The sequence below is a fragment of the Sinocyclocheilus grahami genome, unplaced genomic scaffold (assembly GCF_001515645.1).
Source record: "Sinocyclocheilus grahami isolate Dianchi unplaced genomic scaffold, SAMN03320097.WGS_v1.1 scaffold1037.1, whole genome shotgun sequence".
Classification (NCBI taxonomy): Eukaryota; Metazoa; Chordata; class Actinopteri; order Cypriniformes; family Cyprinidae; genus Sinocyclocheilus; species Sinocyclocheilus grahami.
The window spans coordinates 432,349-448,323 of NW_015506216.1; the positions used below are offsets into that span (position 1 = coordinate 432,349).

Genomic DNA, 15,975 nt, shown 5'->3' on the forward strand with positions numbered 1-15,975 from the left:
AGACCCGATCGATTGTATTTTTGACTATTTGACCTTTAAGGATTAATATTGTAAAATGTAAGACATTTTAAGACATTACACTGCAAGAAAACAGACAATGCTTTAGCAAAGTTATTTCACAAAGTTTCCTTCCCAGATTGATGGCAGCAACAATTGCTTCTGTAAGATCCTTGCTGATGTCTTTCCTCTTTGGTATTGTGTTAACACACACCTGATGACTCCAGACCAGCAAACTGACAAAACTTCTGCTTTTATAGAGCTGCTCACACTTGCTGATGATCAGTTAATCAAAGGTATTTGATTAGCAGTTCCTGACCGTTATTTACCCTCTTAATTCCCATGTTAACAGTAAGGGTGTCCTTGGTTTGTCACACATTGCTTTTCCATTTTGGCCTTTTATTGTTAAATAAATAATGACAGAGTGTGATATGTCATGTGTTGTTGCTCATTTGAGGTTTAATTGTCCAAATTTTAAGACCTGCCAAGGACCAGAGTATATATATATATGTATATACATACATACTCTAGGTTGCAGAAATGTTTAAATGTTCTAGTGTCATCTATTTGTTCCCACAAATAAAGGTCGTATCAGTTTTCTGTCAGATAGAGCTGTGTAAATGTATACAAGCTTTCGTACAGTATGCATTCAGATGCTCAGCACGCACGTCCACGCTTTCACACCTTACATGAAGTCCCAAAATAGGACAAATTTGATAAGATTAGATTACTCCGTATTATCAGGTCCTCTGAGAGGGTTATTTTGGTTATTGTTCTGACCCGAGACCACAGATCTGCAGTAATCAGAGACAGCAGAATAACACCTCTTATGTGCCTCAGGCGAACAACCTCTCCCCTTCTCCTATGAGGCACATTCTGAAAAAAAAATAAGACTATCTTGTTACATTTGTGCAGTCTGTTTTGATTTTTTTTTTACTCAAGCAGGAATTTCATAGCTTAATGTCTCGAAAAAGCTCACTGGACATCAACAAACAGCTTGTAACATGCCTGCATAAAAATCCCCTCTTGCATTTTCTTCAAAAATGTATACACAACAGGGGTCACCGTCCACAGGACAAAATCCATGAAATCATAAATAGAGCCAATATATTTTTTATGAAGTACAGTTGACATTAGACAGACCACATTACAAACATTACAAACCAAACATAATTGAACCACGTCATTCAAGTTGTCAGTTGTTCAATAAGTATGCATTAAATCGGTTAAATCCCTCATTTGCTCATTCTTCAGTTAATGTTTTATACAAGCAAAACACTAAAGCAGCACAAAATGCATATGTACAAATCAACCTAATTCACAAACAAATCATCAAAACATATTTTCAAATTTCAAGTGGATTTTGCAAATAACTACTGTTAGTGTGAGATAGAAATACAAAAAAAAATGTTACTGAAAATCCAGTGCAAGCATTTCGCTTTCACTGGTAAATAAAAGGCACCAGTTTGTAAGGCTCTGGTCACAAGCTGATCTCTTTTTAAAAGTCCTTCTATTGCATTAAAGGGTTATCAAACCAATTGGGTCTTACTTAAGTTTTTAATCATGATGCATATTAAAAGATAATGTTATAATTTTCACGATTTTATAAAGTTAACAATTTAAAAAGCCTAAATAGCTCAAAGTTGAAGTTAGTTGTGAAGAGTTACTGTTACGTATAACCTAAATTGAGCACAACTGAGACTTTAAGACATGAAATGACCTCAAAATGTTCCATGCAGAACTATTGTTTTTTGTTTTTCTTGTAATAAGCTTTTAAGTGAATGCTGTGAGGTGGAAAGCAGCGGAGATCTGTTCCCTTCAGTCCGGAGGAGGAAATGGCAGGGCAGGGCTGTTCAGGGTTTGTCCTCCTCAATGTTAAAGCTTTCCATGGGTTATTTGTCCAATTTATAAATGTCCTCCAGCAGACCACGTGGAGTGAGGATGTGTGTCGAGCCTACAGACAATTCAAAAGGCATTTGAATCGGACTGCATTTCAAAACACAGGCAGCATTTTAAGCCTCTTTTCAGGTTTACTGAATCATGTTGTTAGCTTAGCACTCGTATGGACTCTTACCAATGATAACCTCGCAGGATTTATTAGCATGCGTGACTTCATAAGCACAGCGCATTTCTGAGTAACTGACCCCACCCAGAACAAAGAGGATGAGCCGCGAGCCGCTCCTGAGATCATCCGGAGAACTGCCCTTGTGCTTCTGCCGCGCACTGACAGGAAACAGACCCAATCCATGTAAGGACACGTTAAATCACTGCTCACAAGTTTGGGGTCGTAAGATTTATTTTTTATTTTTTGAAAGAAATCTCTATTGCTCACCATGGCTGCATTTATTTGACTAAAAAAAATTATAATAATAAAAACCGTAATATTGTGAAATTTTATTACAATTTAAAATAGCTGTTTTCTATGTTAATGTATTTTAAGAAGTCATTTATTTTCTGTGATCAAAGCTGAGCTACTCCAGTCTTCAGTGTCACATGCTCCTTCAGAAAGCATTCTAATATGCTGATTTGCTAAAATAAAATGAAATAATGCAATAAAAATAAAATAAATTGTATAAAATAACATGTTTATTATTATCAATGTTGAAAACAGTTGCGATGCTTCAACTGTAATACAGTTTTTTTATAGAAAATGTTATTTAAAAATATTTCTCTTTCACAATAATAAAAATCAAATAATAAACAAATATTTTATTGGTTAATGGTTAATATATTTGAAATGGTTTATAATCAATTTTAAAAACTGCTTGGCAATTAATACTTGGAAACAATCTCTGCATCTGAAAATAAATTACATTACAGCACATTACATAAGCCTGCTATAAATTTGCTTAAGATTCTTATATTGGTAAAATAATAGCCATTAGATCTATCTATGTAGCTATCTATCTATCTTTCTGACCCCAAACCTTCGAACAGTACTCTATGATCTATTTCATCATGCAATTAGATCATCAGTGGGAAATGAGAAGCCTTTAAACTTTAGGTAGGCCCATATTATAAAAAAACAAAAAAGCACTTGAAATAAAGAAACACAAAGAAATGAAACGTGTAATAGTGTATGAGCACACAGAAAAAGCAGCCAACAGCCCCAAAGGGCCGCTCTTCAGTCTTACCTCACCACTCTGACAGCCAGAGGAATGAAGAGAGAGACATTGACTACAACTTTACACTCAACAATTATAATGAAACATTCGGGATTTATTGTTTTAAACTGATGGATGAGCTACCATGAATTATGTAAGAGACTTAACTGTAACTGAATAGAGTGAGGTCTCGCCGGCCCTACCTTACAGCACGAGAGCCGTTCCACGCAGACGGACATTCAGATTGATACGGCCAGTCTTTAACCTCCAGTTTGTTCTCCACTGCATCCTACCACACACACACACACACACACATATTGTCAAGAGGAAAATGAGAAACAAGAGACCAAAAAATGCAGATGAGCTGAAGGCCACTGTCAAAGAAACCTGGGCTTCCATACCACCTCAGCAGTGCCACAAACTGATCACCTCCATGCCACGCCGAATTGAGGCAGTAATTAAAGCAAAAGGAGCTCCTACCAAGTATTGAGTACATGTACAGTAAATGAACATACTTTCCAGAAGGCCAACAATTCACTAAAAATGTTTTTTTTATTGGTCTTATGAAGTATTCTAATTTGTTGAGATAGTGAATTGGTGGGTTTTTGTTAAATGTGAGCCAAAATCATCTCAATTAAAAGAACCAAAGACTTAAACTACTTCAGTCTGTGTGCAGGGAATTTATTTAATACACGAGTTTCACAATTTGAGTTGAATTACTGAAATAAATGAACTTTTCCACGACATTCTAATTTATTGAGATGCACCTGTATATCAGGGCTCAACAATAAGGATGGCTGCTAGCCCAAGGGCAGTGTGAGAGCGTGTCAGGATAGTTAGTTACTTGCCTTTTGGGGATAGTTTTAAATGTATTGTTACTTGTACATCCATATTTTTTGTCTTGCAAACTTAATATTTTGTTTTCCAGTATATAAATTTATAGTTACATTATAGCTCTATAATTTTCAACTCATTGAAATTTCAATTTGTTGTCAAAATATTGTTGTCAGAAAAAGATTGGTTGGTTGTATTTAAATGTATTGCCATTTCAGTTTCATTGGCTATTATACAAATTAAACATTCAACAACATAATATCATACATACAATATAATAAAAATAGTGGTGTCAATCGATAAAGAACTGGAAAGAATTATATATAAAATACACTACCATTGAAAAGGTTTTGGGCTCAGTAAGTTTCTATTTTTATTTCATACTCTGAGTAATGGCAGCTAAAAAAAATTTAAAACATTCAAATAGAACACTGTTTTTTAAATTGTAATAATTATATTTTACAATATATATATATATATATATATATATATATATATTTTTTTTTTTTTTTTTTTTTTTTTTTTAAAAAAATACATCCTTGCATCCTTGGTGAGCAGAAGAGACTTCTTTCAAAAATATTTTTAAAAATCTTTTGAATTTTAGTGTAAACAGAAAAAAAAGTCATGGACAAAAAAGTGATCATTTAAAGCAGAAAAAAGTCTTTACTGTTGAGCCCTGCATATGTTTGTCTATCTGTGCTTTAGATAGTTTGCTTTGTAACACCGTGACTGTTGTGGTGACTGACATGTGTCTCTCACCTCCATTATGTCTTTAATGACGGGTGTCCAGCGAGACACGTTGTAAGTCTCCTTGTCTGACCGGTCTTTCCGAGGTTGTTTACGGAACGACAACATGCTCGGCTGTTATGAAGAGAGATGGAGGTGAAAAAATTAATATCATCAAAAATAAATCCCTGTAAAATTGCAGTTGTATTGCATCCAATCAGAACTAAAAAATCAACACGCAAGAATCAACAATAAAATTAGCTTTTGCTGTGGTTTAGAAACTGCCATTGAGTGTCATGAAAGTTTGTTTGTATGTATACTAAAACTTTGGAACTGTAATAACTCAATAAACCTACAGCACTTCCCTATTCCCAAATACATTCCAAGATATTAAACCGCAATTCAGAACGCATCAAAACCAAATAATAAGTCACCAGTATGAGTGAATTATGCAATATCAACAGGAAACGAAGCAGTGCCAGAGGAGAAAGCAAGCATCTGCAGACTCACCGTGGAGAGGATGGGAACTCCCAGATGTTTCCAGTTCAGGATATACCCGCTCTCATCCTCGATTTTCACATGCTGAATCAGTTTATTCAGGTTCTCCGCTGTCGTTCCTGCTCATTACACACAAACACACATTCAGCTGCACTCATCCAGCAGGAAAACATACTGAGCTGGACAGTTAAGATGCTTCCCAATCTCAACATGACAAGAAAAGAGAAATATCCACCGTTTAGACTGAAGATGTAGAGTAGGACGGCCCGGATCTTATCAGTGGTGTCATGTGGGTGTAACAGCACAGGAAGTAACGTCCTCATGGGGTCCTTGACCTTCTGTCCTTCAGCATCTGCACCTACAGCCAGATCCTACATACAAAGCACAAAATCAGACACACAAAAAGACCACGTGAGACTAGGGCTAGGTATCGAGTTTGATGCTTTTTAGGCACCGACCGAATTGCCTCGATACTATCGAAAAATGTCTTGTCATTCGGTACCAAATTTCGATACCTAAGGGGTTAATCAAGAGGTGTGTTCAACTTGAAGCCGGCGCTGCGCAGACCGATAGGTGTTAAAGGGGTCATATGATGCGATTTCAAGTTTTCCTTTCTCTTTGGAGTGTTACAAGCTGTTCGTGAATAGATAAGATCCAAAGTTGCAAAGACTAAAGTCTCAAACCCAGAGATGTTCTTTATAAAAGTTAAGACTCGTCCACGCCCCCTTAAAACGCCTCGTTTAAACACACCCCCACATGTCTACGTCACTGTGGGGTGGGGGCGTGTTAGAACGAGCCGTTTTAGGGGGGCATGGTTGACTCTTAACTTTTATAAAGAATATCTCTTTGGATTTGAGACTTTAGTCTTTGCAACTTTTCAGATCTTCTTTATGCACCAAGAGCTTGTAACACTCAAAAGAGAAAGGAAAAATTTAAATCTCATCATATGACCCCTTTAAAACAGCTTTTTAAAATGAAAGCGTTCTTCATCCAAACTGGCGTTTCCACTAATGTTCCGTTTCAGAAAAGATCTCAGTCCACACTAACGTTACACGACCGAAAACCACCATCATGTAATAACTTCTGATCGCGATCTAATGTGTTTTGGCCACATAATGTTGCTGAAATGTTATTTGTAGCTTGTATCAGGCTAATCTCTACACCTGCTTAGCTTTTCTCATGTAAACACTCTGTATTGTTATGAAAATAGGCAGAATCTCATTAAAATGCCATAAATCATATACTGTCGTAACAGTGTGTTTATGTTCATGTTTCATCCGTAGAAATGTTTTTCTGGGTTTCTTATGTACAGAACCAAACGCGGCAGTGTAATGGATGTTCGTCATCAGAGACAGGGCTGGTTATGAACGTGTAATATGATTGACATGAGCAGCGAATGATTCAGAACAGCGATCGTGGAAGAGAAAACACAGGCAGACAGCACTGGAAGCAGCTGCTCATCAGTAAATCAGTGGAAAATAAATAGAAATGAGGATTCTGTCTGAGAATCATCCGTCTTGTGCAGTGGCTCAGGAGATGAGTTTGAGTCTGTAAAAACGTCAACAAGCTAAAAAAATAGCTTTTTTTAGGTAATGTGTAATGTAATTTTGTTAAAACAGATTTCATAAAATTGGTATCGGAAAAAGTATCGTTCAGGAACCGGTATCGGAGTCAAGGTATCGGTATCGAAAATTTTTGAACGAAACCCAATCCTACGTGAGACACACTGGACAGATGAAGGTGTCCTTTCCCTCGAGACATCACTAAGATTTACCTGTTCGGCTTTGCAGAGTTTTTCCACATTCTTCTGGAAATGACTCATCAGATCCTCAGCTAAACTAACGTGGACAGTTTTCTGAGGGAGAAAAATGGGAAACATTAAATTGCACGTGAGTATTTTAGGCAGCCTCGACCATCACTACTGAATGTATAGGCAGACTAAACGTGAACTTTCACAGTCACAGGTGACATGAGATAGCACACTCTTTCAGGACATGTGAGGCGGCTCGATTACCTGAGTCATCTGCTTGCGGAAGCCTGGCATCTTCTTCATGAGCTGGGATAGGCCTCCGATTGTGATCTGCCAATGACAGGGGCATCTATGACATACTCATATGAGGGAATCTGCAACTGGACACTCCGTTATTGTTTGGAGGTGTAATTAATTGTAAAAATATACTGTACCTTCCCATCAGCCTGTTTCTTCTCATCTCTGTTGGCAGAGATTTCCTTCACCAGTTTGGGGATTTGCCTTTGGATTAAATAAATACAATAGTGCTGATTACATTAACAAGGATATTTATGAAGATAATAGGCTTTATGCCTAACACCTCATCTGCTTGTTTTACAGAATACAGAAGTTTGTTGCGAATAAACCCCCATTTGGCAAATACCAAAGCTACAATGCATTTAACTTTTGTGGATAAGGCGATCCCATAATGCACTGCAGCAAACTCCAAGGAGGAGAAAGGAGTTTGGGGTAAGTGTGATTTTTTTTCTTTTTTGAAAGAAATTAATACATGTATTCATCAAGGATGCATTAACTTGTTCAGAGTGATGGCAAATAACATTTATAATTTGGGATGCACCGGTTGACCGGCCATAAATCAGAACCGGACGGTTTTTGCTAACACGCGATCGGCAACCGGACGTTTATTTTTTTATTTTTTTCGGCCGATTTTTCCAGAAGTGCGCACTACATTGGAATCATTCGCGAACATGTAATTTGTGTGGAAGTATTTCGAAATCGGTTTTCTGAATCCGGCTCCCGCAAACATATATGGCAGGGGTCTCCAAAACGTTGCTCGCAAGCTACCAGTAGCTCGTGGCCTGATTGGAGGTAGCTCGCCAAGACATACTTGACATATCGGCCGTGAGGTTATTTTAATTATCCCGTTTCATATTTTAATTATCATTAAACCTGTATTTGATTATCGCGATTTGAAAAACGCACCTTAAATACTGCTCAGCTTTAGTCAAAGTTATTATTATAAGAGTCTCACACAGACGCAACATGCAGAGTACTAGTTTCGTTTTGTGTGAAAACATGATTGAAAGCAGAGTGCTGAGGGAAAGAATGCATGTATGATTTAATTATTTGTATGAATGCATAATAGGAAACTGACTGTCTTCAGAAAAGTTTCGATGGCATTTTCTATCCATCTTCCCTCCGTGTAATGTGTAATAAAGCAGTGTTTAGTAGGGATGGGCGCATTGATCCAAAGTATCGATATATCGATACTGACGCGAGTATTGAAAGTATCGATACTCAAACAAAAAATATCGATACTAAGGTGTGTTTTATTTACCAGTGATTTTGTTAATTTAACAAACAAAATTATAATGTGTACAATATGCATTTAATGGGACGAATAACCTTCGTTAGCGAGTAATTGTGTAGGATAGAACTATTTTCCTGCTCATCTGAACACTCGCAAATGTTGCAAGACAGAACCAATCCATCACAGAGAGCGTTCACTCACTGCTGACAGCGCATTCAAACAGGGCTGCGTTTCCCAAAAGTATCATAAGAAAGCATTAAAGCTTTTGGGAACGGCAGCCCTGAACAGTGCTTATCAGAGGACAGAGTTATTTCACAATAAACAAACTGAAATTGTAGCCTTCATCGTTTGTGCAATTACAGTTATTTAAATTGAACGTTGAAAGATAATACTGATCATGTTCTATTCTGTAATGTTAGTAGAAATCATACACTGTCAGAATAAAAATGTTGCATTTTATGCACAACCTGTCACTGGCAGTCCCTAATGATAATGAACCATGGTTTTACTAAAGTGACCGTAGTTCAACTGCAGTATTTGTAGATTTGAATCACGTGTAAACAAAAAACATATTTGAACCATGTGTACACAAAAATATAACCTAATAAGTTACAATTAAGGCGTATTGAATGTTAAAAAGGGTTTTAAACAAAATTAAGCGCTTATTACCCATTTTACTCTTAGTAATTTAATAAATTTCATAATTTAAAAGTTGTTCAGAAGTATCGAATCGGTATCGATATCGACGATACTGCCTTGAAAAATCGGTATCGTATCGAAAACAAAATAAGTGGTATCGCCCATCCCTAGTGTTTAGAAGCCCAGCTTTGTTTACAGAGGTTACTGTAGAAACAGATCTATTATGCTGTTCATAAGCGCCACCTGCTGTCAAACTGTGGATTTACAAATTCATTCAGTCGGTCTGCCATACTTTTGTTCAGACCAATGCAAAAATCAGACCAGATTTTTGTTGTAAATCTCAACCGATCGATGGAAAATAGGCTTGTTATCAGAGGTGTTGAGATTTTTAGAATGCACATGAGCTTATGTAGAACTGTTTATGGAGTAGATCTTTTTTCTTTATTTATCATTCTGACATCTTTTTTTATTGAAAAAAATATTTTAAGGCTGAAACATTATAATTTTATTTTTTAAAAATGGTCAAAACTTTATTTGAACATATAGTACATGTCAGTAGATAACATGTTATGAATATTGTTTGTTAGTTTAAAATCCGGCCATCATTTTTTTATGTTTTTATTTCACTGCTTATGCAAACAATAAGTGCATAGTGCTGCTAATTTTATTTCTTGGCTTCTGTCATAAAACTTGGTAAAATGATTTCAGCGTGTGTATCAGTACTTTTTAAATATTTCCAGCACATTTGAACAATGCCGTGTATAACAGTTTAGATTGATATTTAAGAGATTCAAGTACTGTATAACATTGGTAGCTCTCAGCCGCTTTAGTTTTTAAAAAGTAGCTCCCGAATGAAATAAGGCTGGAGACTCCCTGATATATGGCATATAATTTTCTCACATCAGGGAGCCGCTATCAATATGCAGAGTATTTAAATCTCTTTTGAATAAGCGCTCGCTGTTCACTTTTGCGATCATGTGCACTCTGTGTAAAGGGAGCACATCTTACGAGATCAGATATTTGTCAATGAGCTCAGGATCTGTTGAGCAGCAAATCCTCCAGCATGATCTTGTCAATCATCTCTCCTCTCATCAGTCAAACCTGACTCCTGCAGCTCGTGTTGGATGCAGGGTTGTCAAGTCTGCGTTTTTTCCATGGAACTGGGCTACTTTAAACTGTTGCTATGGCATGATTTTCCCCCGTGGGTTAAAGGTTTGAAATGTTGCTTAAATTACATTTGACTGAAATGCTTGTCTATTGAAACATTTTGCATTAAAAAAAAAAAACATAAAACTGTACTAGATGTTAAGTTTTGTGAAGGAGGGCCACTGGTAGGAAGCATTTTAGCTGTGTTTATGATCAATATGCATAACAGTGACTGTAAAATATATATTTTAGGTATGGAAATTACATATTTTGAGTTTTGATACTTGGGATATGGTCATTGTGCTACTTTGGGCACTAATTTAGCCAACAGCCAATTCAATTTAAAAACAAAAGCTAAATGCTAATGCTAAATGCCAATACCATCTTTTTTTGTATTGAATGTGCTTACTGCGCAGTTACCACCGTTAATTTCAGATGGGTTACAGTCATTGTGCCCTATTTTAACATAACGATCAATTGATCAACAATTGTGCTTAGTCTGAATCCACTTTTCCTAGTTTAAGGATGGGAAAAATGGTCGGCGTGCCCAGAGCATGGTCTAAAATGGTTGTACCTATTCTCTTAATGAGTAATGGGTGTGTTTTGGTAGTAACGTGCCATAAACCAATCAGATTATCATCTCCCATTCCATTTAAAAGCCAGTTGCGCTCGCGCCATGGCGGATTCACTATTTACAAGCGGAAAAACTGAACGCTTCTCTCTCGAGGGAACAGATCTGCTCGTGCGCGTAATTCTGAAACATGCAAAGATTATCCATTATGATATGTGGGCATTTTTATTTTTATGTACACAATAATAATAATCTTTTACAATTGAATCCTTTAATTTTTAAAAATGTTTGTGTTCTGCTGCACTTCCCTGTGTGTGTAATAAGCAAAGTGTACACGCACTTTCTGTTTCAAATAAATGCTGTTCTTCTGAACTTTTTAATGATCAAAGAATCCAGAAATAATTATATCACCGTTTCTCAAAATATGAAGCAGCACAACCGTTTTCAGCATTGATAATAATCAGAAATGTTTCTTGAGCAGCAAATCATCATATTGAATGATTTCTGAAGATCATGTGACACTGAAGACTGGAGTAATGATGCTGAAAATTTAGCTTTGATCACAGGAATAAATTACATTTAACAATATATTCACATAGAAAACACTTATTTGAAATTGCAATAATATTTCATAATTCGCGCTGGGCGATAAAACGATAATTATTGTGATATAATTTTCCTCAAAACGATAACAAGAGTTTGATTAATGTTCGATATAGTGTTTATGCACCAAAAGAGGAAGGAAACGGCGCTCCTCATCTGAATCGCGGCACACAGAGCATTGATCCACTCGACTCAAAGTTCAAGCAGCAGCGCAGCGCGAGCTCACTAGAGCAGATGCGTTACTCGCTGATGAGTCTCGGTCACGCCACACTAAACAACGCTTTACGCTGTGATTTAAACTAGTTTAAAGCCCGATGAAACAGCGCTGACAAACAGGAGAAATACTGAGCAATGATACAGTCAGGAAGCTTGTCAATCTACAAATCGCTATGGACGACCAATGGTTAATTTTAATCAAACAGTTATATTTCACCATATAAAAATGAGGTTGTTACCATTTTTACAGATGTTACTGTTTTTGATAATGAACATAAATTTACATCTGCATCTTAACACTCAAGCTACTACTGTCAACTCAATCTACTGTCAAACGTGCATTTCTAAGAGACGTTTTTTTTTTTATATTAACATTGCAGCCTGCACTGCAAACTGTGCTGAAGATATGTGCCAAAGTCAGACAACACAAACCTGTTTCATGATTTGAAACAATATCACTCATTAGAAATGTTTACATGTTTGTCATGCTCTGACCATTAAAGAGTCGTTTAAAACCACAATTAATGATTAATCTGATTTCTACAACTTTCACTTAGGAGAAAAAAAATCTGCCTTTAAACTCGAAAGAAATACTGATTTGAAATTTATCATAATTATGGATATAGACTGATATGAAATATTGTATCGTGATTTTTTTTTGCCATATCGCCCAGCCCTATTCATACTATTAGTTTTTACTGTATTTTTGATCAAATACATGCAGCCTTTATGAGCAGAAGAGACCTCTTTTCAAAAACATAAAACCCCAAACTTTTGAACTGTAGTGTATTTTCTGAATGCAGAAAAGTACTGACACAGAGTTCAACTTAAAGAAAACTGACCACCCCAATGTTTGTGTGCCAGATTGTGGAGATTAAACTCACATGAACAAGTAATTCTACTCACCCAGTGACCTCAGCAATGTGCATGTGACGCAATTTGACCCATAATTCATCCTCTTCATTCAGTAAAGCTTCTTTCTTAGAGCCATCATTTAACTTATACCTAAGAGAAAACACAGAAAAACACCAATACACAGCAGAACCAAAATAATAGCAAGGATGCCTGGTAAAGTAAATAGAAATCAAGTGATTTGGCTGAGAGTAAGTTGAGGTGTCATACTCATAGTTGTTGTCCTTTATTGGTATGAGGTCATAAGCCATGGCCTGGTAGGTGAGCTCATGAAGAATAGGGCTGACAGGGTCCAGTGCACGATCAACAATCAGAAGCTGAGCCTGCGTTTTTCCCTGAATATGAAAGGAAAACACTGAAGAGGCAGTTTTGTGCAAGCAGAAATATCACTTTTAAGACAACATCAGGAAAAGAACAAGATTACAAACATTATAGGTAAAAAAAGCCTCAGGGAGTACATGATCTTATTCACCAATCCTACTAGGGCTTTTCCTACAAAACTTAGGCTTATAGAGCTAGCAATTCTATTTTCATGAATCAGTTCTTTCGAACGGTCTTATCCAATGAAATCGATTCAGAATTCTGATGGATTGTCATCAATCCTTAAAAATCTTCATGGAATTGAAGGCACGGAACAAGTGGTGTGCATTTTACTTCATGCTTTAAACATTTGAGTTTACTTAGACTTTCATTTCAACCAAACAGACATAGTTGCTTAGCCATTTCAGAGCAAATAAATACATTCACAAATATTGTCAAAAGACTGAAATACACTATCGTTCAAAATTTGGGGTCAGTAAGATTTTTTTTTTATGATTAAAGTCTCTGTCTCTGCTCACCAAGGCTACATTTATTTGATCTGAAATACAGCAAAAACAGAAATATTATAGATATATTATTACAATTTAAAATAAGTGTTTTCTATTTGAACATATTGTAAAATGTAATTTATTCCTGTGATCAAAGCTGAATTTTCAGCATCATTACTCCAGTCTTCAGTGTCACATGATCTTCAGAAATCATTCTAATATGCTGATTTGCTGCTCAAGAAACATGTATTATTATTGTCAATGATGAAAACAGTGGTCCAGCTTAAAATCTGTGGAATTGTTTATTTTTACAAGATTCTTTGATTAACTGAAAGTTCAAATAGACAGCATTTATATAAAACACAAATCTTTTGTATAGATCTCTTAATCAATTAAATGCATCCTTGCTGAATAACAGTATTAAAAAAAAACATACCCCCCAAACTTCTGAACATCAGTGTATGTTAAGAAAAAGCTATATTGTCTAGCTCTAAATCCCACCATATCAATGAGACACGCTGTCATGTGAGGTTGTTGTAAACACTCAACAGCTCCCACCTTTTTCTTCGAATTATCATCCAACTCGTAATGTCGTGCCAGTTTATTATCCACAAGTTCAGCCAACTTGTTTCCATAATCAAGAGCAGAATCCCTGCATTGAAGAGAGAATTCATTACCGAAACCTAGATTAAATATCCATTCAAGCATCAGGTGTAACTTCAGCACATGTAAAGTGAGTAAGAGCGGGCTGACTTTACTTCTTGTATCTGACTCCAGGATACTCGTCCAGCGTGGCGCAGAGAGTTACGATCTGATTCGCTATCGTCTCCAGCGTCTGATCTCTGTCCTGACTGTTCGGAGTGTAGATGCTCTTGAAGGCCTCTGTGTTTTCACAGGTGAACACCTGTACAGGTCACCCATACAACACACACACAGTCATTAACAACACAATACTCAGCCATAACAGGCTAAATGAAACTACACTCACCTGTGCTTCCAGTGGCAGAAACGAGACGTTGATCTCTTTACACACTTTAATGTGCTTGGCACAGTTCTTCTTCATCTTGTCGAAGAGATCATCAGGACAGTCTGTGGCCATTTTGATATAAAAGTAATAAAAATGTCACTTTTGCTGAAAATAACAAGCAATCTATTTGGTATTTGGAACAATCGACTCACAGTCAGTGAAGAAGACATATGCAGCTTTGTATTTGGGTTTCAGTTTGAAGTCATTAATAAATGCATCAACGCACTGCAAATATAAAACATCCAGGTCACAAGCAGATCATCACAGTAAAGTAAGAGATGTTATGCGTATTATTTGTGTCTTCTGAGCTCTGACCGACCATGGCAGTGGGTCTCATGAAATAGATGGCCTTCATCTCTGGAACTGGCTCTCTGTTTTTGTGCAGGTCCTCCACAACTGTGAACAAACGAGAGGTAACACGTTATGACAATAACTCCCCATCCAGCACATGTGCATTCTTTTACTCGATATGGAGGAAACAAAAAGCTTCCCCTCTGGAAAACACAGGAAGGAAGAGCGTCCGACTCTCGCTACACAATGAAGTTCAAACACTGAACCTGCAGACTTCTGTCTAACACACACGATGTTCAACAGAACTGGAGCGAAATCTCTTCTCTCACTTACTTGTGATGCCCTCCGACATGAGATTGGACATTTTGCAGCAGGAGGAGAGGAGGCGCGTGGTGAATTGGTCCAGAATGAGGATCTGTGAGGACAGATTTGACATCAATCACAGAATGTGAATCATTAATCATATTACTCTAACATTAACATAACATGAATTATACGCTTGATTTCAAATCATGTCCTTTCAAATCAAAATACCCTTTGGATCTGTTCTTCTATATTGTGACATACATGCAAATGTAACAGATTATTAAAAAAACAAAAAAAAAACATGTTGGGCAGGACTCGGTTTTGTGTATCGGTTGTTAACTGGATGTTGAGATGTGGGCATTGCACTCTCAAAAACTGGAAGCAGATTAATGCAAACTTTTAGGGGCTTTTAGGAGGTAAAAAAAAAGACAAACAGATGAATTGTTCACAATAAGATCTATAACATGCCTTTAAAGGAGACATATTATGCCCCTTTTTACAATATGTAATATAAGTCTCAGGTGTCCCCAGAACGTGTCTTTGAAGTTTCAGCTCAAAATACTCCACAGATTATTTATTATATCAATTTGAAAATGTCTATTTTGAGTGGAAGCAGAAACACGCTGTTTTTCGTGCCTGTTTCTTTAAATGCAAATGAGCTGCTGCTCCCCGCCCCCTTTTCCAGAATAGAGCTGCACCATTACAGCTTGAACCTGCTAAAAACATCTGTTTTTGTTCTGATTATCATGTTTATCACACAGAGAAGATTCTTTTTAAACCATACGAGTTTAAACTTCTGATATATGGTTTTCTGAGAGCACGCATCCGAAGCACACGCACAGAAAGCGGCTGTCACAGCATGTGAGGACTAAACTAAGTTCTCATTCACACACAAGTTTACGTTAAAAACACACATGAGTTACAAAAACAGTCGGTTATGTCTGTGAAGGTAAACAGCTGGGAAATAAATCTCATTAGATCTGTGTGGCAGCAGCAATATACAGTAAATAAATCA

At 36.6% G+C, this 15,975-nt stretch overlaps 1 protein-coding gene across 2 annotated transcripts in view; it reads right to left on the bottom strand.

The window, feature by feature from the left end:
* Positions 1–932: 932 nt before the first annotated feature.
* The window catches only part of LOC107565974 (syntaxin-binding protein 3-like), a 17,708-nt gene continuing 2,665 nt past the window's right edge, over positions 933–15,975 (bottom strand). The window contains exons 3-20 of one of the 2 annotated variants that reach the window (XM_016251318.1): positions 14,988–15,069; positions 14,683–14,759; positions 14,516–14,588; positions 14,325–14,425; positions 14,095–14,240; positions 13,895–13,988; positions 12,738–12,862; positions 12,522–12,620; positions 7,344–7,410; positions 7,174–7,239; positions 6,934–7,014; positions 5,395–5,530; positions 5,172–5,278; positions 4,695–4,796; positions 3,305–3,390; positions 3,132–3,140; positions 2,072–2,220; positions 933–1,951 (exon numbers count right to left, since the gene is read on the bottom strand). In XM_016251318.1, coding sequence (XP_016106804.1) covers positions 1,890–1,951; positions 2,072–2,220; positions 3,132–3,140; positions 3,305–3,390; positions 4,695–4,796; positions 5,172–5,278; positions 5,395–5,530; positions 6,934–7,014; positions 7,174–7,239; positions 7,344–7,410; positions 12,522–12,620; positions 12,738–12,862; positions 13,895–13,988; positions 14,095–14,240; positions 14,325–14,425; positions 14,516–14,588; positions 14,683–14,759; positions 14,988–15,069 — 1,662 coding nt within the window. In that variant the 3' untranslated portion in view covers positions 933–1,889. The remainder of the gene's footprint in view (positions 1,952–2,071; positions 2,221–3,131; positions 3,141–3,304; positions 3,391–4,694; positions 4,797–5,171; positions 5,279–5,394; positions 5,531–6,933; positions 7,015–7,173; positions 7,240–7,343; positions 7,411–12,521; positions 12,621–12,737; positions 12,863–13,894; positions 13,989–14,094; positions 14,241–14,324; positions 14,426–14,515; positions 14,589–14,682; positions 14,760–14,987; positions 15,070–15,975) is intronic. The other variant, XM_016251319.1, reaches the window with a different exon arrangement.